We start from the raw sequence: 25,236 nt of genomic DNA on the forward strand, positions 1-25,236 counted from the left end.
GTAGCACCTTAAAGACCAACTAAGTTAGTTCTTGGTATGAGCTTTCGTGTGCATGCACACTTCTTCAGCTCATACCAAGAACTAACTTAGTTGGTCTTTAAGGTGCTACTGGAAGGAATTTATTTTTGGTCGTGTACTATTTGCAACGCTGAGAGCGCTGCACGGTTGTGCTCCTGCGCATGCGCTCTTCCGGCCAAATGGCCAGCTGGTGGGACCTGAAACCCGCGCGGTGATTTGATTGTGTCAAGCTGATCAGAGAGCCACGAAAAAGTAGCAAGCCATCTCGCTGTCTGGATATGGAACTTCCGGGTTCACATGAGAGAAGCCATTTTTAAGCAGCACCCCGCGAGAGGAAATGGTAGCCGCTTATAGGAATCAGTGGACAAATTCCGAATTTCGCCGTAGTCTTAGTTGCGGGACCCAAGAAGCTCAGAACTTATACTGAGTCAGACCCAAGGCCCGCATAGCGCTTGCCTTACCTACCTCTCGGCTTGCAAAAGAGTGGCGGGCGACGGACCCTGCAGTGCAGTCCATTTTTAAAATTTAATATTACAGGTTATTCTAGCCAAAAGGTCACCCATTGTGACACCCCGTAAGATTGCAGCAAAATTAAGTTTTAGCAGCGGCTTCTCTACAGGACCCCAAGTCCAGCATTCGGTCGCTTTTGAGAAACCTTCAGCTTCATCGGCTTGTAGGGAAACTTGATGGAATTTATAAACTGTTATTTAAAATATAATGAATGGATCATACTGGGTGTGGGGGAAGACCCGAGTTATGGAAGAGTAGGAGCTCGTCTTGGCTTCCGCCTTTTGGCGTTTGTTTGTTTTGGGTGGAGGGGTTGAATAGGGAAGTTGCTTCTGTCCCAATCATAACTACAGCAAAATCCTAAAACAATTCATTGCTATCTGTAGATAGCAAGGAAGATTGGGGGAAGTCATATCGACCTCGGAAGTTCAAGCAGATGTGTCACTTTATCATCTTATCTCTAAGGGATCGAGAGGAGCAACGTAGGCGGAGCGCGGGAAAGGCTCACGCGACCGCCGATACTAAGATAGAGGGGCGGAGGGAGGGAGCGAGCAGCGCCCTTTGTCACGTGCCCGGTTGGCGCCGGAGGGCGCGAAATCTGCGAAGAACGCAGCCAGAGCTCCCTGAGTCGAGGCAGGCGGGCCCTGCTCACGTGACGCCGTAAAGGCTCGCGCGCTTCTTTGAGGCAGGCGCGCGACATTGGGGGGGCGGGGGTGAAGCGAGGCGCATGCGCGTCTGCCCCACTTTCAAGTGTGTGGGGGAGGAAACCCTGTGACGGAGCAATTAGGTCAACGTTGCTGCTGTTACACAGTTTATAGATATAATGTATTTAATTTAAAAAAAATACAAAGCTATTATTAGGTGTAAAACCAATATTGCTCATATTTAGATATGAGCACACAGGTTTTATTTACGACGTCCTCTGTTGTTGTTTTTTAATAAATACACAATAAACATAAATAAATAATAACATTAAACGATACGATAAATAAGCAACAACAGGAAGTTGCGTCCTGGGTCAAAGGTCCGCGGGAGGGAAGGGTCCGCGGGGGTTGGCCGAGGGAAGCATTCACTTCCGGGGTCGGGGAGGTCGCGGCGGCGGGGCGCGAGCGTGCGAGGAGGCGCGAGAGGAGGCGGGGCTTGCGGAGGGCGCGGAGGAGCCGCTTCCATGGCGCTGAGTCTGGACCGCGAGGCCTACTACCGCCGCGTCAAGCGCCTCTACAGCAACTGGCAGGTGAGGGCGGCGGGGGTGGGGCGGAGGGAGAGAGCGAGGGGGGCGGGAGGCTGGGCCGACTGAGGGACCCCCCTCACCACCACCACATACCTCGGGTGGGGTGGGGGGATGGAAGGGGGACCGGACCCTCCCCTTGTGCCCCATGGACGCCAAGGAAGCAGGAGGGATGGATTCCTATCTTGCACGCGCTTTTAAGCTAAATAAATAAATAAAGGCGCCGGTATCGCACCTTTGCAAAAGTTCCAATGTGCCCGGTAAAGAAAGGGGGCGGGGAGCGAGAAAAAGCTTAAAAATACATATTTGCATTTCCGTTTCCTTCCTCGCCCCGCTTCCTTGGCATCTCATGGTGTGTCCCCCTCTTTCCTTTCCCTTCTACGGTTTGTCAAATGCCATTTCTCTTTAATATTCTCTCACGAGTGGCTCCCCTCCCACCCCCGGTTTGGTCAGGGATAGTGAATGTAAGCATTAAAAAAAAAAAATAGGTTGAGGGCAGTACAGGTGTTGTAACACTGTGCTTCTACTCTGAACTCTCCGTAGGGTTTGCTTTAAGAAGCCACTTTCTCTCTTAGTGTCCTGAGACTAAGTAGGGGGGCAGGTAATAACAATGATCTCCCTTGCAAGGTGCTTTTAGTGATATAAATAAGGTAATACATGTAAAATGTTTAGTTGAACAGTTGAAAATGTGGGGGGCATGCATTATAATTAATTAATTTTGGCTTCCCTTTCAACTATTTCTGGTCCCCTTACAATAGCACAGTGCTCAGAAACGTTGCTTTTGTCCAAATGTGGTTGCTGTCTTTAACTGAGGGAGTGATTTGCCTAGAGACACTCGGTAATGTCTATCTTACTAATAATCCTCTCACTGTTGCCATAAACCCGTTTTTTAAAAAAATTCCACTTCCTTCTGCTCTGTTGTCACATTTTTGCATTTCTTTTGCAGTCTCCCCTCTCTGTAATGTCCAGTAATTATCTATATCCAGTTTACTTGTACATAATGTAAGATTTCTTGCTCTGCATTGTAAAAGCAGTTTCCATTGTAACTGATAATCCTGTATAGCAGGAGGAATGGAAACTTGTAGCCATCCAAATGTTGGTTCCTAGATCAGCCTCAACTAGTATGGCCAATCATCAAGGATGATGACAGTTGTTGTCCAACAGCATCTGAAGGGTTGCCGCTTCCCCATCCCAATGTATGGCTTTAGTTGAATGTGCAATGATCTTACTCAGATTTACATGCTTGGCAAACCAAATAAAAAAAAGTTAGAAAGGGGGCAGCTGTCCAAAGGGAGAAAAAACTGGCAATCCCATCTGTCATTGCACCAAATATACGGTATATTGACTATGTGCAATTTTGGCTTTAGGCGGCATTTCCTGATCATAACTACCCCCCTGTGCATGTGTGTAATGTGAGGGCTTACTATACACGTTTTGCTACTTTTCCAATATGCCATTCTATTGCTGTGTTGCCTGTTAACTCACCATGTGATTGTGTCCTAGTATATGACCGTGCGGGACGCAGGTGGCGCTGTGGGTTAAAGCCTCAGCGCCTAGGACTTGCCGATCGAAAGGTCGGCGGTTCGAATCCCTGCGACGGGGTGCGCTCCCGCTGCTCGGTCCCAGCGCCTGCCAACCTAGCAGTTCGAAAGCACCTCCGGGTGCAAGTAGATAAATAGGGACCGCTTACCAGCGGGAAGGTAAATGGCGTTTCCGTGTGCGGCTCTGGCTCGCCAGAGCAGCGATGTCACGCTGGCCACGTGACCCGGAAGTGTCTCCGGACAGCGCTGGCCCCTGGCCTCTTGAGTGAGATGGGCGCACAACCCCAGAGTCTGTCAAGACTGGCCCGTACGGGCAGGGGTACCTTTACCTTTTTATATGACCGTGCAGATTGCGGCTGTTGTTTTGCTCATCACCTTCTGCTATCCTGATTGTGAGTGTGGTTGGGCAGTGCATGTTAATGGGCCGCTAATCAGCATTAAGCGACTCCATTGAAAATACATTAGTTGCAGGAGGTAGCAGTGTGTGTATTTTCTATCTAGCTCCATGTGACTAGCATGTAACTTGCAAATCGTTTTTGTAACACTGGCAGAAGATACCAAGCTAGTGTTGGAGAATCTCTTGCAGCTGTTCTGGGCAAAAATGCAAGAGTGACCAGGGTGGAGATGCTGCATTTGGACGCAGAGCTTGCAAAGATAACAGTGTTGAATTTCTTCCTATCCCCCAGTGCCTGTTATTTTACCACTCTCACCATCCTAAAATGAAAAGTAGGATTCGTTGCTTCCAGGACATAGAAATGCCAAACGGGTCCATGTGGGTCAATTTATAGAGTCCCCTGGAAGAGCACTTCTAGACTGTTTTGGAGAAATTACCTGTGCAGCAGGTGAAACCCAATCACAGCGATTGGATGCTTCACAGGAGAAACACCTTGCAAGTTATCATGTTGGACACAGGTAGCCAGATTTCCTAGTATGGTTATCACTATTTGTATGCTGTCTTTCCCAAAAATTGTGCCCAAAGTAGCTTAGCAAGGAGAACAGCAATACGCATCAAGATCAACCATCACAAGAACAATTTCATAGTAACAGGAATAATAAAACAATAGCATAACATCAAATGTAACAATAGTATGGTGCTGGGGCTGTTCTAGAAAGGGGCAGCAAAATATAAGATTGCCCTCCCAACCTGCTGTTGGGGCAACTCAGAAAAGTTGGTATTAGTAATCAATACTGGGGCCAAGGCAGGGGTTAGTGAATAATCATAGGATACATTTGGGGAGAAAGCAGGAACTTTTGGAGGAAAGGCAATAAGCAGCAGATCAAACAGTGGACGTGGCTTTCAGCTGTACAAAATTCTTTATATGTAGCTCTTAAGCGTAGTTTGTTGGACTAGCCAAATTTGGTATGATGCCAAATTACAGAGAGTGATGGAATGTTTCCAGCTTAAGGGAGAAAGTCTTGACATAGAGCACTATTCCTGCTTGCCTATTGATGTGGAATTCTTTTATGAGCTGGGAGTACTTGGACATTCCAGCTTTAGATTGCAGATTGTTCCCAGGGATGTTGATCCCAAAAATACTAGTAGCAAGCTTCTCCATTCACTTCCTGTCTTCACCTCCCTCCTGGATGCTGTGTCCTATCGTCGCAGTGGGATTTCTCCCACATTTGATAATACTCTGTGTCTTTTTGAGACAGCATGTCTAGCTGTTGAAAGCTTTCCTTTTGGTGCCGGGACAAGGAAATTTGGTTCATGGTGCATTTCTTTACCTTTCCCAGAAGCACATTCAGGACCCAAACAGGAAAATGGTGTTACCCCTTATAACAACCCTCCTCAGCCTGGTTCCCTCCAGATGTTTGGAGGTTAGGCTCCCATTATCCTTGACCATTGAGCATGATGACTGAGGGTGATTGGAGTTGCTGTCTTAAGCATCTGGAGAGCAACAGGTTGGGGAACATTGTGTTATAATTCAATATATAGTTATCATTGGTTCTCCCATTTCTGATGTGCATGCTCTTGCTTATGTGGCCAAAAAGAACTACCCACACACAAGTCTGAGGTTTGCGCTGGCTTGGGCAGCCCTAATGGTTTTCAGAAGTATGAAAAGTGGGGGCAGGGATAGGAGGAGGGGACAAGAGTGGCTGGAATCCTGAATGACAGCACTCAATACTACAGTGCTTTGTTGCAGGTCCCATTCTCCGAGTTCAGGCGGTAGTCCTTCAGGAAGTGTTCTACTGTGATAAGGCATGCGCTTTATTTGGTGTAGCTGCTTTAAGAGATTCACATACGTAATGAAATGACAAAAGCAGAATTACTGGTGACATTTTTTTCCAGAGTAGCTGTGGGGGTAGAAAAGGCTGTGCCGAAGAAGTAATGGTGTTTGGTGACTGTTGGGGGAAGGATCTAGGGAAATAACAAGGTGCTAAAGCTGGAAACTGCTCCATTGTCAGAAGACAATGGTCAGCTGTTTCCCATTTTTCTTTCTTGTTTCTCCTTAGGAATTGTAATCTACTACTGTTGTTGGGAGGAGATCAGATCCTTCTCATGTGACAACAGCTGAGAGGCGAAATTCACTTGGGCTGGGTTTGATACAAATTTGTATGCATAGCACTATATGAGGCTTTGTTCTCTTGCAGAAAGGAGAAGACGAATATGCCACCATTGATGCTATTGTGGTCTCAGTTGGAGTAGATGAAGAGATTGTCTATGCCAAGTCCACTGCCTTGCAGGTGAGCGGGGGTGAGGCGTGCTCCTGCCTCAAAGTGACGTAATTATTAGGCAGAAAAGAAAAGAGTATCTTTGCTCCTCTTGGAATCCCCTTTCCCTTGCAGACATGGCTGTTTGGCTACGAACTCACCGACACGATCATGGTTTTCTGCGAGGACAAGATCCTCTTCATGGCCAGCAAGAAGAAAGTGGAGTTTCTCAAGCAGATTGCAAACAGCAAGAGCAACGAAAGCACCAACGGGGTGCCGGCTATCACATTGCTTGTGCGGGAGAAGGTGAGTGGGCCTATGTTTAGCCCTGTCCAGAGTTGCAGGTTATATGGAAGGAGAGAGCTTTGGGGCTGAAGCGTCTAGAAACTGCTAACACTCCCCCCTGTTTCCTCTTTGTTCTCCCGACTCCAGAATGAAAGCAACAAGGGGAACTTTGACAAGATGATAGAAGCCCTAAAAGGCAGCAAGAATGGCAAACGCATTGGGATCTTTAGCAAGGACAAGTTCCCCGGGGACTTCATGAACAGCTGGAATGATGCTCTCAGCAAGGAAGGCTTTGAGAAGGTGGGGTGCACCAGCTCCGGTGTGTGGGTTTAGGAAGGTGGGTTGAATGCTGCTCTTGCTGATCCTCCTCTGACCCTCTTGCAGGTGGACATCAGTGCGGTGGTGGCCTACACGATTGCCGTCAAAGAGGACGGGGAGCTCGCCCTGATGCGCAAAGCAGCCGCCATCACTTCAGAGGTCTTCACCAAGTTCTTGAAGGAGCGTGTCATGGAGATAGTAGATGCTGATGAGGTGAGGAAGGAGCCTGGCCGTGAGTTTGAAATCTTAGCTTGGATATAAGGATAATGCTCTCTAGGCTGGCATTACATATAGGCCCTGAGTAAAGTGGGGCAGGTGGGCTATTTTACCTAGGCTGGGGATGAGAAACCTGTTGGGAATCCAGAGGTTGTGAACTCCGCATCAATTCCACCCAGCATGGTCAGGGTGATGGGAGGTGTAGTCCAATAACAACTGAAGGGCCACAGGGCCACCACCTCTGACTTTGGCCCATCTTCTCTCTTGGATCACTGGGGTTTCACAAGCAGTTTGGCCTCTGGCTGCCAGGCCTATTTGCTGCTTCCTCCTACTGCATACTGGGCATTTTGACACCAGCACATTCTCCCTGTCTCTCCTGGTCCATTTAAGATGGGACTCATTGCTAGGATAGCCATGCTCCCTTGGGAGAAGAGAGAGGGTTGAGGTATACAGGCTGTGTATGCATGCTCTCTTTTTGTCTTAATGGTCAGTGGAAATACATCTTTAAGAGTCAGAGATGAGAAATCCACTAGAGAAACCACATTGCTGTAGTGTCCTAGGCGCATGCCCCTCTTCAGCAAAAGAATTGGGAAATCTGGAGTGTTGGTCTTGTGATGGCTGTGTATGTGTGTCAACCCTCTGGGATTATAATTCTCCTTTAGGCACTTGACCCCTACCCCCCCCCCAAATCCTCAAGTCTCTACTGACCTCTGAATCCTCTCTATCCTCCGGCAGAAAGTGCGGCACAGCAAATTGGCAGAGTCTGTAGAGAAGGCCATCGAGGAGAAAAAATACCTGTCCGGAGCTGATCCCTCCACTGTGGAAATGTGCTACCCTCCCATTATCCAGAGTGGAGGAAATTACAACCTCAAGTTTAGCGTTGTCAGGTAGGCAAATCTCCATGGGGGTAGTGCAAACTGTTTTCAGATCGCCAAGGAAAAATGTTTCCCCGTTTGTAATTCATGCACTTCCTGAATGAGCGGGCACTCTTAGTTGGTTAGCAATGGTTTGATTTTATTGTACTGGTTTCCATTCAAATGCAGCTTACTTAGGATTGTATCCTAAAACCTCTGGTCATGCAGCCTCCTTTCCTTTGGCATTTTTATGATAATATATATTAAGAAACAGGACAGTAGAGAATGCTGGAACTTAATAGATTCCAGTTTGCCACTCTATATCTCTTTCTGTACATTTTTATCCCATCATCCTCCAGGAAGCTCAGAGCAGCATATGTGGATCTTTTTTCGTAATTAAATAAAGGATGAGATTTGTTGGAGGCAAAAGTTCTGCATGGGAGTGCCAATTGTTTGTGTTTGAAGCTGCCTGTGTGTGGCTTGCCAGTTGGCCTCTCCATATAGCTATCTGCTCTTTGTCCCCAGTGAGAAGGGCTACATGCATTTTGGTACCGTCACTTGTGCCATGGGCATCCGCTACAAATCCTACTGCTCCAACCTGGTACGCACGCTCATGGTTGACCCGCCCCAGGACACCCAGGACAACTACACCTTCCTGCTGCAGTTGCAGGAGGAGATGCTCAAAGAACTGCGGCATGGTGAGTGGCAGAAATGGGGTGCTTGGGCGTGAAGGGATGCGGGTGGCGCTGTGGTCTAAACCACTGAGCCTCTTGGGCTTGCCGATAAGAAGGTCGGTGGTTCGAATCCCCGAGAAGGATTGAGCTCCTGTTGCTCTGTCCCAGCTTGTGCATGTCAGTTTGAAAGCATGTCAGTGCAAGTAGATAAACAGGTACCGCTGCAGCGGGAAGGTAAAAGTAAACGGTGTTTCCATGTGCTCTGGTTTCCATCACTGTGTTCCATTATGCCAGAAGCGGTTTAGTCATGCTGGCCACATGAATCAAAAGCTGTCTGTGGACAAACGCTGGCTCCCTCGGCCTGAAAGCGAGATGAGCGCCACAACCCCATAGTTGCCTTTGACTAGACTTAACCATCCAGGGGTCCTTTGCCTTTTTACTGTTTGGGTGTGAGTGATGGTTGGAGTAGGCTGGGGCAGGGCAGGGGGCAAAACCTGTTGAAGCATTTATTTTTCAAGTAGGACCCAGCTTGCTCTTTCCCTCCTTACCTTCCTCCTCCCTCTCTGCTTATCCTAGGTGTAAAGCTGTGTGAGGTCTACGCTGCTGTCATGGATATGGTGAAGAAGCAAAAGCCAGAGCTCTTGAGCAAAATCACCAAGAACTTGGGGTAAAAAAAGGCTCTCCGTTGGAACAGAGGCATCCTTCCTGCCAGTTTACAGGCTCATGAGTGGTTTGGTTGGAGGGTTCAGTGTTTTCCCTGCTCTTCTTTCCCAGGTTTGCCATGGGCATCGAGTTCAGAGAGAGTTCGCTCGTGATCAATAGCAAAAACCAGTATCGGCTCAAAAAAGGTGAGAACGTCCCTCGTCCCAACTTAAAAAGAAAGGAGTGTAGAGCAGGAACACAGTGGCAAGGATGTCCTGCTTAATTAGTTCATTAGTATCTATACTGTCCAGAGTTCATTTACGTTTTGGAAGTGAGTAGCTCAGTTCTGCTCGTGAAAAGATTTGCGGAGGCTCGCTCTCCTCTGAAGCTGTGTTCTGTCTGATGCAGGAATGGTTTTCAGCCTCAACGTAGGGTTCTCAGACCTCACCAACAAAGAAGGAAAGAAGCCGGAGGAGAAAACGTACGCATTGTTCATCGGGGACACGGTGCTGGTGGAAGAGGTACGAGGGGCACGAAGAAGGATGGGGAGGTGGGAAGAATGTGAGTCATGGTGGAGAGACCACAGTGGACAAGAGGGAGCAAGACCTTCAGAAAGAGTGACGTCTCATCCAGGGAGAAGACGCCTCCTACATTCAGTTCTGTTTCTGCCTTTGAAAAGAAGCCATTATCTCTTCAATGCTCTCAGTAGGCCTGCACTGTGAGAGCATTATCAGCAACCCCACCCAACCCCCTTTCCGTTCATTCTTCTCCCAGACTTTGCTCTTTCCTAGTTCCCTGCACTCTTGCTTAGCTGAGAAAGGAAGTTGCATAGGGGCTGGGCACACCTTCCTCAGCTACAAACAAAGAGTCCATGGAGTCCTGCCAGACATACATAGCTTGGGACATCCCGTCTCATTTGCCCCCAGTTCATTCCCAGAGTTCCAGCTGACTTGCTCTGTTTCTCCTTGCACTCTGCGCCCCATCTGCAGGTGACCAATATTTAGATTCTAAGCCCCTGAGTACACCTCCCTCACCTAAACATCCAGGATGGCGGGGAGCTCTATGCTCACATCGTCTGTGATGATACTGTTGTTCCTCCTCCAGGATGGTCCGGCTACTCTCCTGACTTCTGTCAAGAAGAAGGTCAAGAATGTCAGTATTTTGCTCAAGGTAAGTCGTGGGGCAAGTCTTAGGCACTTGACGTGTGCTTTTCTCTGTGGTATGGTCAGGAAAAAGCATGATACTTTTGAAAAACTTGTGGTGAGAGCAGGAGCAGAGTTGTTACCTATTGGTATTTTGAAGTCCTGATAAGTTCTCTTAAGCTTCTAACCCTCATTGCTGAGGACGTGGTTTTGTTTTGAGCATGAAAATAACATGTAGGCAATTTAGAACAAAAGGGGCGTCCATTGTTGTAATTTCTCCTTGTTTTTAACTGCTAAATAAAACATTTTGAAGGAAATTTATGAACAAGGATATCGTGGATTAAGTTTGGGAACGAAAGCCTAGCTTGAGGAAGGCAAAACAAGTGTATGTGTTTATGTGGGTATAGTTTCTAAGTTCTGCTTTTTTATTCTAGAAAGAGGATGAAGAGGAGGAGGAGGAAGAAGACGATACGGAGGGAATACTGCTTGGCCGTGGTTCCAGGGCAGCTCTGCTGCCAGAAAGAACTCGGGTATAGAAGGCTTGAGTGGATGGGTGGGGGGTGGGGTTAAGTATTCAAGGGCTGAGAAAAGGTCTTCAGGGGGCCTCGAGGAGGGAAGCTGCGTCTTGGGATAAAGAAGGGGGTGTCTGGCAAATGGTATGTGGGCAAATAATAGACTTGCCATCTTCCTTCCTCTGGGCCAGAATGAACTGACAGCTGAGGAGAAGCGTCGGGCGCACCAGAAGGAGCTGGCTGCCCAGCTAAACGAAGAAGCGCGGAGGAGGCTGACGGAACAAAAGGGGGAGCAGCAGATCCAGAAGTGAGTAGAAGCGATGCGGGCTTCCGTTGCTTGTAAAGTGGCTACCTTCTGGCAAGGTCAGGAGTAGAAGCCTAGAAGCTGCTTGGGTCAGGTTTCTTCACCTTTCTGGTCCCTTGCAGGGCTCGTAAGTCGAACGTCTCCTACAAAAACCCGTCTCTGATGCCAAAGGAGCCTCACATCCGGGAGATGAAGATCTACATTGACAAGAAGTACGAGACGGTCATCATGCCTGTCTTCGGCATCGCCACCCCTTTCCACATTGCCACCATCAAGGTACGGCAGCTGCAGCAACTGGGGGCCTCGATGCCTGCTGCGCCTTGGGATAAATGCCGGTCGCCAGCTCAGCAGTTGAGTTGGGTGACAAAATGGCTTTGAAATGGGGATTAGCAGCCAACAGAACCTTCCCCAAAGAAAATGCATTGGCACTCTTCTCAAAGTTGTCGTCACAACTCTGATTTGTGTGTAGAAAAGGCGCTCGGGGCAGGGACAGGAGTGGGCTTTGCATGACGGGGGTATATATATGTGAAAGGCGATTCTCAAATCAATAAACCATTAAACCCTCTCCCCTTCCTTACAGAACATCAGTATGTCAGTGGAGGGCGACTACACCTACCTGAGAATCAACTTCTACTGCCCGGGCAGTGCTTTGGGTCGCAACGAAGGCAACATCTTCCCCAACCCGGAAGCCACCTTTGTGAAAGAAATGTGAGTCGCTCTTGCGTAGTCTGCACCAAGCGCCCCACACCTCCTTATGAGTCACCTATTGCATTTTTGCGGGGCTTGAGATTTGGTGTCTGTACGTCTTGCTCTGCAGATTCATCGCTGTGGGTCTGGGGAGCATGCCCAGTGGCTTATCCCATTCATGCAATGGAGGTCAATGACCTTCCTTTTCCTTTGGCTTTGCCTGATGAGCATGCTGCATTTCAGCTGTCAGAGCGCCTGATTTGCCTACACAGGGTTCCAGGCTCGATGCTGGTATATTTAGGTAGGGTCTGAAATGGCTGCTTGTCAGTGAGCCAGGTGGGCCTGTGGTCTGATGCTGTATAAGGCTGCCTCCTAAGCCGCTTCTAAAAGGCCTCAGTAGAGTTTTGTATTTTTCGGTCCCATCGTTCTTTCTGTCCTTCCAGTAGCAGGTTCTGGGTGAGTCTTCTCGGAGCTCCCCCTCTATCCAAAAGGAACTGGGCCTGCGTGTTGTAGCCACACAACTCTGCTTTTCTTCCCCCTCCCAGAACATATCGGGCATCCAATATAAAAACACCTGGGGAGCAGATGGTGCCAGCTCTCAACCTCCAGAATGCCTTCCGCATCATCAAGGAGGTTCAGAAGCGCTACAAAACCCGTGAGGCTGAGGAGAAGGAGAAGGAGGTGAGGCACAGAGGAGCTTCCTTGCACACCTTTCCGAAGAATTGTTGAGAAACTGCAGTGATGGAAAGGACCCCTTGGGTTGGGGAGATGGCTCTTGGGGAGGGCGAGGGTGGAGTTGGTGGAGCTCTGGGAATTCCATCCTGACATGGCTGTTTGTTTTCTGTTTCCCCAGGGAATTGTCAAGCAAGACTCTCTAGTGATCAACCTAAACCGCAGCAATCCCAAGCTGAAGGACCTTTACATCCGCCCCAACATCGCCCAGAAAAGGATGCAGGGGTCTCTGGAGGCCCACGTAAATGGTACAGAAGTCTGTGGGATGCCTAGAACTGCCTTTTGGAGGCAGACAAGTGTTCATACCCTTGAGGCCAGGAGGAGTTCATTGAGAGGACCTCTTTCATAAGGGATTTTGGCCAAACTCTCACAAACGATCCCATACCTAGGTTCATTCCAGCTCTACCCATCGGCTTCTTTCTCATCCTCTTGTGCTGGGGGTGGGCAGGCGGTAATTAGCACCCACTGTGCCAGCAACTCCGGCCCAACCTTCTCTGACACGCCTTCTTTGCAGGTTTCCGCTTCACCTCGGTGCGTGGGGACAAAGTGGACATTCTGTACAACAACATCAAGCATGCCGTGTTTCAGCCTTGCGATGGGGAGATGATCATTGTGCTACACTTTCACCTCAAGGTAGCTATCTAGCTTAAAAGGGACGCGGGTGGTCCTGTGGTCTAAACCACAGAGCCTCTTGGGCTCACCGATCAGAAGGTCGGCAGTTCGAATCCCCGCAACGGGGTGAACTCCCGTTGCTCTGTCCCATCTCATGCCAGCCTGTAAGTTCGAAAGCACGCCACCGCAAGTAGATAAATAGGCACTGCTGCAGCGGGAAGGTAAACAGTGTTTCCGTGCGATCTGGTTTCCTTCACGGTGTTCCGTTGCGCCAGAAGCGGTTTAGTCATGCTGGCCACATGACCCAGAAAGCTGTCTGTGGACAAACGCCGGCTCCTTCGGCCTGAAAGCGAGATGAGCGCCGCAACTCCATAGTCGCCTTTGACTGGACTTAACCGTCCAGGGGTCCTTTACCTTTACCTGCTATCCAGCTTGAGTTAGGAGGACTTACGAGGCGTTATTATACTAGGCTGTTGTACGGCCCCAATGGAACATCCCCCATCAATGTCTTACTCAAAGCAAAGGTGCAGGTCCCCTTCCTTGCTCCCAGAATTTGGATTAACTGCAGAATTGCTTTCCTCCAGAAAACCTGTGTCCTTGTAAAAAGAAGCTTGGAAATAAGCTTGTAGTAGGTGTCGCTTGCTTTGATGAAGTCATAGCTAATTAAAACTTTTGTTATTTGGGGTAAGGGTGTAAGAAGGAAGAGAGAAGAGCGACTGCTTCTGACATAGCTCAGTTGGTAGAGCACGAGACTCTCAGGGTCATGGGTTCAAGCTCTGTGTTGGACAAAAAACTCCTGCATTGCAGGTGGTTGGACTTAGATGACCTTTGTGGTCCCTTTCAACTCTGCAATTCTTTAATTTTATGGTTTTTAAAATTCTCCCCCCCCCCCAAGTCAGTATAAGCATAATAAAGTGTGAAAAATAACTGCCCCAGAAATGCAAACTTATCCCTTATGCTGGCCTTAGCTTTTAATTGGTGTAAAACTTATGTGGCTCAAGCAACAGCATTTCGCTTATTTGCTGGTAGTGCGCACAAATGTGCCGGCCCTGCTTAACTCCCTTCTCTCCCCCTGCACCCCAGAACGCCATCATGTTTGGCAAGAAGCGCCACACCGATGTGCAGTTTTATACGGAGGTGGGCGAGATCACCACCGACCTGGGCAAGCACCAGCACATGCATGACCGCGACGACCTCTATGCCGAGCAGGTGAGAGAGGGGGCTGCTTGTGGCCCTGTCCCGGGGAAGGGGGGAGCAGGGGCGGAAATCAGATCCCGGCAGAGCTAACTCTGGGCTGCGTGGCCGATCCCAATTGATCCTGTTTGGCACAGATGGAGCGTGAGATGAGACACAAGCTGAAAACAGCATTCAAGAATTTCATTGAGAAGGTGGAGTCTCTGACCAAGGAGGAACTGGAATTTGAGGTGCCCTTCCGGGAGCTGGGGTAAGGACCCCTGTGACAGGGCAACTTCTGTTTTGCAGGACAATAAAGCACATATAGTTTGAGCTGAACTTCCAGGATTCTTCTGAGTATTAGAGGGGATGGCTGGGGATCAAGGGACAAATTACACAAGGAGAAAATACACAGGAATTGTGGTGCCATTGGAATATCCAGCTTACGTAAATGGACTATAGAGTGCATGCATACATACAGTCTATTTTCACCCTACCTTTTGCCTCACGGAAACAGGAAAGCACTATGGCTAGTAGTAGGAACTAGCGGTGGCAAGGAGGAAATGCACCACATTTGTGAATTTTCCTAACTTCTAAATCATGCAGCAGAAGCTGCTAGGGCATATTTTGTCCCTGAGGAACTCCACGCCCTCATTATATTCTGACTTCACAGACACTCAAGGCCTTACTTGAATGGGCGGCTTTGTTGCAAACGTTGAGATAATTGGCTGTTTCTCCTGCACTAGCTGCTTCACACTCTTCTTCTTCTCTCTCCCCCAATTCCCAATTCGTCGCGGCAGGTTCAACGGCGCCCCCTACAGAAGCACTTGCCTGCTCCAGCCAACCAGCAGCGCCCTGGTGAATTGCACTGAGTGGGTGAGTGTGAGCTTGTGTTTGACTGGGGAGAGTACAAGTTGAACACCTGGCGAAGGAATATCCTCAGCTTTCTCTCGACCACAGAGACCTTTTAAAATGAAAATTCTAATTATCAGAAATTGGTATGATTTTGACCCTCTTGCATGAGACTGAAACAGATCTAGGAAATCAAAATGCTTTCAGGCTCAGTTGTTTTTCATTTTTGTTGTCCAGGCATTTGCGTAGTACCCATGCCTGGGTTTTTGTATTCTGACTTATTAAAAACAGGCTTAGACACCTTTATCATTTTAACTTTGGTTGTAAGTCACTTTGGGTCTTTTCATAGTGCGAAGCAATATATAAATGTAATAAATTTATGAAGAAACCGTGAGCCTTAAAATTGGTCTTCGTTGGAGGGTATGTTGGCCTACTAACGAAAGTCCAACAAGGATATCCCTCTTTTACGCAGACATTATTTTGTGCTCTCAGTACAGTGGTACCTCTAGCTGCACACACCTCTGGATACGTATCCTTCGGGCTACGCACGCGGCAAACCCGGAAGTAACGGAAAGGTTTCCGCTGCGCGCGCATGCGCAAAACAGACACCTCTAGATGTGAATGTTTCAGGGTAAGAACGGACCCCCGGAATGAATTAAATTTGTTTCCAGAGGTACCACTGTAGTGATATTTGCTTACTGTTCTTCATGGTCTGTCGAGATCATGGTCTGTTGAGATCAGAACAGCACTGGAGGTTCAAGAACAGAAATTTAAGGTGGTTGTGGATTGAGCTGCCTCACCCCAGCCCACTTCTGCCACTCTGAATTATTGGGAGATTTTAGACAGCTAATACTTCCTCTCTGTTCTGCCTCCAGCCTCCATTTGTGGTGACACTGGATGAGGTGGAGCTGATACATTTTGAGCGTGTTCAGTTCCACCTGAAGAACTTTGACATGGTCATCGTCTACAAAGACTACAGCAAAAAGGTCACAATGATCAACGCCATTCCTGTGGCTTCACTCGACCCCATCAAGGAGTGGCTCAAGTGAGTGGGCCGGGGGGTAGGGTTGGGGTTGGGAATGTTCTTGGATCACCTTCTGGCAGCATTCCTGTGCTAGGTTATTGCTGGGAGGCCCCTCGGAATTGCCTTCTGCTCCCTCCTGTCTCATCACACCCCCAAAAAGTGCTCAAAAGAGCATAAGTTGTAGCATAACAAAGCATAACAAAGAGCATATGTTGTAGCATAACAAAAGTGCTAGCAGCTGCAGATTAGAACATGTTCATTTTTGACATCTGCAAAAGTAGTTGGGTCAGGAGTCCTCTTTGAAGACTGCATTGCCTCTTCAAGCAATGCAGAATGGAACTGCAGCTATCCTCAACCCCTCCCCACTTGCCATAAGTGAAAAGCTATGGGAGAATATTTACTCCACTAGTTTTGGGAGCAAGTTAGTAGCTACAGGAGCAAGTTAGTGCTATTTTGAAAGGTGAATGTGAGCCCACCTTTCTGTTGACTCTGTGCATTCATCTCTTCCCTCCTTCTCCACCCACATCAGCTCTTGTGACATTAAGTACACAGAAGGAGTGCAATCCCTTAACTGGACCAAAATCATGAAAACTATTGTGGACGACCCAGAAGGCTTCTTTGAGCAAGGGGGCTGGTCATTCCTCGAGCCCGAAGGAGAGGTAGGTTGAGGAGGCACATACAGGGGCAGCCGGAAAACAGGGAACAAGACCTCATCTTTAGCTGTTAGGTTGTTACCTTTTCTCAAAAGGCTGAATGGGTTTGTACGGGAGTTGGGGATTTTTGGAAATTCCTGCTCAGAAGCTGGTGCAACAGGAAACGGGTGTCGGGATAAAGAATCCTGCATTAGCCCAACTTTTGCATCCCCACAAAAAACAAAAGCAGCCCTAATGCAGCGGAAGGATCGTAGCTCCATGGTAGAACATCTGCTTTGCAGGTGGAAGGTCCCTGTTTTGATCCCTGGAATCTTCAAGTAGGGCTGAAACACCTCTGATACCTGGGAGACCCACAGCCAGTCAGGGTGGACAGTGCTGAGATGGATGGACCAACAATCTTGACTTCATATTCCTATCCAAAACTTTCTGTTAGCGGACTAGAACTCATGGGATTCCTGCAACGTAGTTAAGACTCTTCTTCCTTCTCCCGCAGGGAAGTGATGCCGAGGCCGGGGAGTCAGAATCTGAGATCGAGGACGAGACCTTCAACCCTTCTGAGGAAGAGTATGAAGATGAGGAGGAGGACAGCGATGAGGACTATTCTTCTGAGGCAGAGGACTCTGGTGAGGGGAAACAGCCAGCTACAGGCCCAATGAGAGCGGCCCTCGCTTCCCCTTGGGTCTTGGTTTTTCAGCACACCCAGTACACACATACACAAGTACCCTGTACTCAGGATGTTCCTGGGCTGTTTTCTTCCAGCACTTCGACTCCCTGCCTGTATGTGGATGCACATTTCACTGTTCCTCTTGCTCTTTAAACATGTTCTGCTCAAGCACCCATATCCAGCAACCTTTTCTGCACACCTAGTTCTCCCGAGCCACATTGTGTGGGCCATCCTTCCTTTCCAAGGGAAGTCACTCATCTTTGCTTTCTTCATTTTTATAAAAGCAGTAGCATCACCATTTCCTTTTAAAACTTTGGGCTCTGTGCCCTGCCTTGCCTGCCTCCCTTTCCCTGTATCATTCATGGTGTTGTAGCATAACAAAAGTTTCACATTACTGCTCAGAAAGTTGACCCGGGGTGTTGTAGTGTGTGAAAACATTTTGATCAGTGATGTGCTGAAACGGGCACCAACTGCAGATCCAGCTTAAGAAATCTCATGGGAGAGCTATTTAGTCCTTCCCTTGTGAAATGTCTTGAAATAGTAGCTCTGTTCTTTGACTCTTATGCAACATATGCCAACACACACTAACTCCCAAAGTCTTTGTAAACTCATAGAACCGGAGCTGTTCTAAGGCTGCAAACCTAACCGCAGGTACACAGAGCAAATCCCATTGATCCCAGTGAGTCTTACATCTGAGTAAACAGGCATCCTAAAGGTAAAGGTACCCCTGCCTGTACGGGCCAGTCGTGTCCGACTCTGGGGTTGCGTGCTCATCTCGCTTAAGAGGCCGGGAGCCAGCGCTGTCCGAAGACACTTCCGGGTCACGTGGCCAGTGTGACGAAGCTGCTCTGGCAAGCCAGCACCAGCGCAGCACACGGAAACTCTGTAACTCTGTTACCTTCCCGCTATAAAGCGGTACCTATTTATCTACTTGCACTTGGGGGTGCTTTCGAACTGCTAGGTGGGCAGGAGCTGGGACCGAACGACGGGAGCTCACCCCGCCGCAGGGATTCGAACCGCCGACCATGCGATCGGCAAGTCCTAGGCACTGAGGTTTTACCCACAGCGCCACCCGCGTCCCAAACAGGCATCCTACTGTACTGTAAATTAGCCGAACACTCATGCGTGACCTGGTACCCAAAGTCCCTGTTGATCTTTAAGTGGGAGCTAAGTGACACTAACTTGGTCTGTTTGCATCCTATTATCGCTGGAGAACCTGAAATCAAAGACAGAGCCTGGCAAAACCTGGGGGACTGCAGGTTGCTCCCCATCGTCACCCCACTTCCTTCTTAATTGCATGGCAACTAATTCTGAGCCTCTCCCACTTTTAGCAGATTACTCCAAGGAGTCCATGGGCAGCGAGGAGGAGAGCGGGAAAGATTGGGACGAGCTGGAGGAAGAAGCGCGGAAAGGTGAGAGAACCTTTGCTCAGCCCAACTTGGTGCAGAGGCGGGCGGCTTCTGGGCTCGCTGCTTTGATCGTTTGTAAGGCTGTTCACAGGGGCAACAGTGGGTCCCAGGGTAGGACCTGGAGGTGCATGCGGGCTGCTTCCTTGGTTCTGGCCAACGTCTGGATGGCTGCCTGCCCGAGAGGAATATGTATGCCACCTTTGGTTCCACAAAGGAAGAAACAAAAAGGCAGGATATATCCCCAGTTTGTGGGGAATCTGCCACAAGGGAGGCTGCTGTTGCACCCAGGCCCTGAATGCAGGCTTCTCGCCAGCACCTGCCTGATCACTGCGACAGCAGGATGCTCATATGGAATGGGCCTTTGACCTGATACAGCAAGGCTCTTCTTAAGTTCTAAAACATATTTGGGGGAGCTGTATCAAGGATTGGAAGCCAGTGCTTCTCTAGAGGTATTGGACTCCCACAGCCACAATGGCCAATGTTCAGGGCTGATGGGAGTTGTAGTAGGACTGTAAGGGTGTAGTCCTCTAACGGTCCAACTGCGCTGGCTGCCAGTTATTTTACGGGCCCAATTCACAGTGCTGGTTTTGACCTATAAACACCTCCGGACCTCCTCTCTCCATATGAACCAACCCTGACCCCGAGATCATCCCCTGAAGCCCTTCTTCATGCGCCTCCTTCATGAAAGGTCCAGAGGATGGCAACACAAGAACAGGCCTTTTTTTGCAACAGCTCCCCATTTGTGGAGTGTACTTCCCGGACAGATTTGCCTGCCACCTTCGCTATATACCTTTAGGTGCCTGGTGAAAACGTTCCTCTTTAACCATGCCTTTGGCTGATTGACATCCGATGCCCTTTTAAATGTGTTGTGGGGGTTATTGGTTTGTTGGTTTTACTGTGCATTTTGTGGTTTTTTTAACAAGTTGTGATCTTTGGATGAAGGGCGGCATACAGATTCAATAAATTAGTAAAAGTGCTTAGCCTCGCACAGCACATATCTCATAATATATGTGCCCAGCCGTGAGAAATAACCATGAGTTGACTACAGGAATGTAGGTATCTTCTTTTCCCACTACCACCGAGTCCTGTCCTTTGCGTCTCTCTGCAGCTGACCGCGAGAGCCGATATGAGGAGGAAGAGGAACGAAGCCGCACCATCAGCCGGAAGAGGAAGGTCCCGTCGTCGTCGTCCCAGAGTTCGAGGCACCACCGCAGCTCCCACAGTCGCAGCCCCGGCCGAAGCTCGGGCCCCTCCAAGAAGAAGAGGAAGTAAACCGTGAACCCTTCCCACCCGCCAATCTTAAGGGGTTTGGGCTTTCAAGGCCTCATCCAGCAGCCAACGTTTAGGGCACGAGGGGCGGCCAAACAGCCCCTCCCCACAAACTTCTCCCCTCTTTCCCTCACGCGCCCTCACCCCTTTTTTTCTGTTTCTCTGGGGAGTATTTTGCTTTTGTTCCTTGAGTCTCTCTTTTTCCCTCTCTGACCATTTGTACGGACCAATCAGCTGCGAGAGAAGGCCAGGCCCTGCGGTTACGTCAACCACGGATGCAAACTCTGCCGAGGAGGAAAGGTGGGGGGGGGGGGGAGAGAGGCTCAGGAATCTGGTGTCCGTGATCTGCTGTTCCCACCTACCCTTTTCTGTCACCTGCCCTTGGCCTCTCCATTCCCGCTTACATCTCCCCCCCCACTCTCGGTGTCTTTGTTCTCGGACGGATTGGGGGCAGGGAGGCGCAGGTTGCCCTGAGATCTACTCCAGAACCAGAGCATGTACTTCAGCAAAATGAACTGTGCAACTTTTTGTGGTATTTTGTGCTGGGGCAAGGGTGGTTGCGTTCCATGTTTTTGAAGCAGGCCCCCCCTCCCCCCGGGTGGTAGAGGAATCCCACCTTGGAACAGTGACACAGAAGAGGGCAAGAGTTTTTGAACAGGTGGGAGACCAGGGGAACGCAACTGAATGACAAGGGTTCTTGGTTTCTCTTCTCTTTTTAAAAAAAGACAAAAACGTCAGGCACTGTCTGTATTTATCTGTTTCCTTGGCTGCAGAGTCTGGTCTCCAGTGAGCAAGTGTTTTAGGGACAAGGGGTAGGGGGTTGAATGCTTTGTCTGCCCTCTGCCTCCCTTCTCTCCTGTAGGGAAGGGGGGGAGTCAGTGATCCACCCATGGGAGGGCAGGGAAAGGCTTTTTCAAAATTCCTTTCTCCCCAACCCCCTCCATCCCGTAGCAGTTAGCACTCTCGGTATTTTTGACTTTGGAAAAAAACTGATCAATAAAAATGTTTTTTTAAGTATTTGGAAAGTTTATTCGTTTGGCTTCGTCCTTGTCTTTTGTGTCAAACGCCCCAAAGCATCTTTTCGGTCATGGAATCCTGTTAGGTTTTTGTAGTCTACACCCGTTCAGCTTATCATTCCTCACCGCTCTTCCTTTTCCCTGCCCAGTAAATGGCTCTCAGGGCAAAAGCTGCTTCCATGGACACTTTCAGCTTCCCAATGTTGGCGTCAGGATCAAAAGGACTGATAACTAGAATGACAAGGTTAAAATAGTTTTTTTGTGTGCAAGAGATGTGGAACCATGTCTGTTATTACTGAAGAAAGCAGGCGAGTCTCAGTCTTCATTTACAAGGACTAAGGTTCTAGCACCCACTCCTATTATGGGTGCATGAGGGAACCTGCAAATGCCGGTAAATTATTACGGTCACAGACCAGTTCCGGCTCACTTACAATATCAGGAAAATCATAAAACACAACAGGAATACATTGAATTGCGATTGGGTATAACTGAGACAATACAGATATAGCGGCAGTTAAAAATATACAGTGGTACCTCGGGTTACATACGCTTCAGGTTACAAACTCCGCTAACCCAGAAATAGTACCTCGGGTTAAGAACTTTGCTTCAGAATGAGAACAGAAATCGTGCTCCGGCGGCGCGGCAGCAGCAGGAGGCCCCATTAGCTAAAGTGGTGCTTCAGGTTAAGAACAGTTTCAGGTTAAGAACGGACTTCCAGAACAAATTAAGTACTTAACCCGAGGTACCACTGTATATTAAATCTTGATCGCTAAATAAAACCTAAAATTGTCATTTAAAACCTTAATAATTTTGGTAGAACAGCTTGTTCCCTAAGTTTTATGGCAGTTGCACAGAATTTGGCCACCCTTAGCGTGATCTCTAGATCCTTGTCCTCTACCAGGAGTTTTAGACATTGAAGTTTGGACCCATTTGGAGATTTGCAAATGCTGGTTTTTAAATATTGCACAATCCACTGTCGATAAAATGCAGCAACCAAAGGAGATTGTCATTACAGCTATTAGGGCTGGTTTGAAATGGCGGGTCCAGAACAAGTGGCATAGCAAGCTGGCATAAGTTGTAGACCAGCCTTCCCCAAACCTGGTGCCCTCCAGATGTCGGGATGTAATTCCCAGCATCCGTGGCTAGTGCTGATGGGAGTTGTAGTCCGACATCACTTGGAAGGGCTCTGAAGGCTACTTCTGACAATGCTTCAGTTTTGTCACGAGTCGCCAGCTTCTTACCGTCAAGTTCTCGCTCCAGCAAATCGCGACCTGTCAGAAGAATCTCCCGCAAGTCCAAGGAGGCAAAGCCGACGTCTTCGCATTCTCCTCCGGTCCCTGGCAGCGGTTCGCTCACCACTGCAAATTGCAGCCTATGTCAAGGAAGAGGGCTCCATGAATACAGGCACTGGGATCATTCATTCCTTTTTCGCCTGGGGTTTTCAGGGGAAGGGAAACACGACACTCACCAATTATGCTGGGGCTCCTCTGCCTCCAGCATAGAAAAGAGCAGCTGCCTCTGAAGGCTCTCTGGGTCTGGGTCCACTTTGATCACTGCAGTAGAAGATTCAAGAAGACATTTACTGGAGCCGCTGCTGCTCTCTGATACAGCACTTGGCATGTTGAGTGCAGGGAGACAGATAAAAGCAGACGTGTTCGACAAAAACCATGCTGTCGATACTAAAATACGCCTTCTCCAGAACGAGAGCTCCACAGTGGAATTAGTCCTTTGCTATAAAGGACCACTGACCATTAGGTCCAGTCGTGGCCGACTCTGGGGTTGCGGCGCTCATCTCACTTTATTGGCCGAGGGAGCAGGCGGACAGCTTCCGGGTCATGTGGCCAGCATGACTAAGCCGCTTCTGGAGAACCAGAGCAGCGCACGGAAATGCCATTTACCTTCCCGCCAGAGCGGTACCTATTTACCGTATTTTTTGCACCATAACACTCACTTTTTTCCTCCTAGAAAGGAAGGGGAAATGTCTGTGCGTGTTATGGAGGGAATGCCTACGGGTGGCATGCCTACGGATTTTCCTCCTCTAAAAACTACGTGCGTGTTATGATTGGGTGTGTGTTATAGAGCGAAAAATACGGTATCTACTTGCACTTTGATGTGCTTTCAAACTGCTAGGTTGGCAGGAGCAGGGACCGAGCAATGGGACCTCACCCCGTTGCGGGGATTCGAACCGCCGACCTTCTGATTGGCAAGTCCTAGGCTCTGTGGTTTAAAATTCTTCATCCCGTGGTCTCAATCCTGCCTTATGCCTGGAAAACAGGCCTTGTGGAACATGGGTTCCTCAGAGTGGTCCAAGGGGAGAAATTTAGGAGGGCGGCCAGTGGCTTATAACACATTCTAGCTGACTCTTGCCCCATCCCCGTAAGTTGTGCAACGGTGTAGCCATCTGCAAGAATGGAAATGAAGATAGGAGATGCTGGCCTTTGAATCTGGGGAGGCAGCTTAGAGTGGTTTTGTTGGTGAGACCTGGCATGGGATAATGGCTGCATCTGGGGTGGGCTGGGAGGAGAGTTCTAAAACGGCCACAGAAAAGTAGCCTTCTGCAGGTCTCTTTTGCAGTCTAACACACCTCACGGGGTTGTTTTTACGGTGGGGATAAAATTGGGTAGGTTTTGGTGGTGGAAGGGAATTGTGAACCCCACTCTTGGGAGTAAGGTAGTGCATAAATTAGCATGGAGCCCTTCAGATGCACACTAGATGGTGCTATTGAGCATTGTACCCGAAAGCAGTAGAGGGAACTAGGTTCTGATATAAACAGGTGGTAGGACCTAGACAAGGATTGGGCAGCTGAATTTCATGTGGTGGGGGTGGGAGAAGAAATGGGGGCTGCTGTGCGTTGTGAACCCCACTAAGATCTATGGGTATAGGGTGGAATACAAATTTAATAATGTGGCCCCCAAGAGGTCATCTTGGATGGAGTGTGGCCCTCAATGGTCTTTTGTAAAATGTTCCACGCTACTAGATGAGTGTTTCCCAAACTTGGGTCTACAGCTGTGTTTGGACTACAATCCCCATCTTCCCTGACCACTGGTCCTGCTGGCTAGGCATGATGGGAGTTGTAGTCCAAAAACAGCTGGAGGCGCAGGTTTGGGAAACACTGGTATAGACCCTTTCTCTGCCCGAGGGCAACATTCACTCCTGGGTGGGGCTACATACAAAAGTGGGCGGAGCAAGAGGTGTGATTATTATTATTTTTTACATTTGCTACAGGAGTTGCACACTTCTCTCTCAACTCCAGCCCGGCAGGTAAGAAGCCTGGGAGTTCAAGGGCATATTCCAGCCAGGCAAAAATACTCAAGGAGAATTGTGAAGTCAGAGGCAGCAAGGGGTGTGGCTTGGAGGGGGGGTTACATTCGGCCCCCAGGCTTGAAATTCCTCACCCTGGCCTAGAGGCATGTAAGTTTGGCAATATAGCAGGGAGCCTTGTAGACCATACCAACTCTTACAAGTTTATGGGTTTTTCTTTCCCTAGATCATGGTTTCCTTCTGCATCAAGGGAACCAGACACACGCCTCCTCACCTTTGCTGAAGTGGAAGTAGATTTCCTGGTTTTCTTGGGGCTTCCGCAAAGAGAAGGGGGTCTCGGTTTCCTCCAGCAGCAGGCCAGGGAAGCGATACTCCACATACAGCTGCTGGATGTTTTCGTCAGCAATGGGTGGGCTGTCTGGGTGTAGGCTCAGGGAGATGATCTCCACGCGGATCCTGTCTGAAGGCTGCTGGTTAAGTTGGGAGAGGAATAGGAACGGAATAAAACCTTTGCAAAAACCTTTGCTTACCAAGAGGCAAATCAGTTGAGTAGAATGATGCTCACAGAGAAGAGAGAGATGGGGAACTGGATCAGGAAGGCGGGTGGGTCAGATCCATATCTTTACATCCACATGGCTATGTTTATCAGATGTGTGACTCTACCTACCTATCACCCGATATCAAAATGCAATCGTTCCCGCACTGTAATTAAGGTGAAAAAAATGTAATAAGACTTCTGTCATGCCTCATTCCAGCAGTTGGCATGAGACCCTGTGGGGCCCAGGGACGACCCCCTTGGCACATCATGACCCATGTACTACATACAGCATTGAATAGGTAAAGGGACCCCTGACCATTAGGTCCAGTCATGGATAACTCTGGGGTTGCAGCGCTCATTTTGCTTTCTTGGCTGAGGGAGCCAGCATACAGCTTCCGGATCATGTGGCCAGCATGACTAAGCTGCTTCTGGTGAACCAGAGCAGCGCACAGA

At 48.9% G+C, this 25,236-nt stretch overlaps 2 protein-coding genes across 6 annotated transcripts in view; one reads left to right on the top strand and one right to left on the bottom strand.

Moving 5' to 3' along the window:
• The first annotated feature begins 1,000 nt into the window (after positions 1–1,000).
• Positions 1,001–20,985, top strand: SUPT16H (SPT16 homolog, facilitates chromatin remodeling subunit). Of its 4 annotated transcripts, none has more exons than XM_083706590.1 (26): positions 1,001–1,759; positions 5,887–5,979; positions 6,082–6,252; positions 6,379–6,531; positions 6,616–6,762; positions 7,501–7,652; positions 8,145–8,317; positions 8,870–8,960; positions 9,068–9,141; positions 9,344–9,456; positions 10,040–10,105; positions 10,512–10,607; positions 10,781–10,896; positions 11,016–11,169; positions 11,474–11,601; positions 12,126–12,261; positions 12,434–12,560; positions 12,827–12,945; positions 14,008–14,133; positions 14,256–14,368; positions 14,898–14,973; positions 15,825–15,994; positions 16,503–16,632; positions 17,120–17,249; positions 18,622–18,702; positions 19,808–20,985. In XM_083706590.1, the coding sequence occupies exons 1-26, from the start codon at positions 1,694–1,696 to the stop codon at positions 19,969–19,971; spliced, it is 3,165 nt and encodes a 1,054-aa protein (XP_083562716.1). In that variant the 5' UTR covers positions 1,001–1,693; the 3' UTR covers positions 19,972–20,985. The 4 variants fall into 4 exon arrangements, 2 of the variants coding, with proteins under 2 accessions (XP_083562716.1, XP_083562717.1); XM_083706591.1 differs by having other exon boundaries at positions 1,037–1,759; positions 18,625–18,702; XR_014557100.1 differs by having other exon boundaries at positions 1,599–1,759; positions 15,825–16,150; positions 16,203–16,632.
• RPGRIP1 (RPGR interacting protein 1) overlaps positions 20,974–25,236 on the bottom strand; it is a 59,607-nt gene continuing 55,344 nt past the window's right edge. For both annotated transcript variants that reach the window (XM_083706535.1, XM_083706536.1), the window contains 4 exons: positions 24,520–24,712; positions 22,453–22,537; positions 22,226–22,356; positions 20,974–21,215 (listed from right to left, as the gene is read on the bottom strand). In XM_083706535.1, the coding sequence (XP_083562661.1) occupies positions 21,100–21,215; positions 22,226–22,356; positions 22,453–22,537; positions 24,520–24,712 (525 nt within the window). In that variant the 3' untranslated portion in view covers positions 20,974–21,099. The remainder of the gene's footprint in view (positions 21,216–22,225; positions 22,357–22,452; positions 22,538–24,519; positions 24,713–25,236) is intronic.

This window comes from Podarcis gaigeae (genome assembly GCF_964106915.1).
Source record: "Podarcis gaigeae genome assembly, chromosome: 13".
Taxonomy (NCBI): domain Eukaryota; kingdom Metazoa; phylum Chordata; class Lepidosauria; order Squamata; family Lacertidae; genus Podarcis; species Podarcis gaigeae.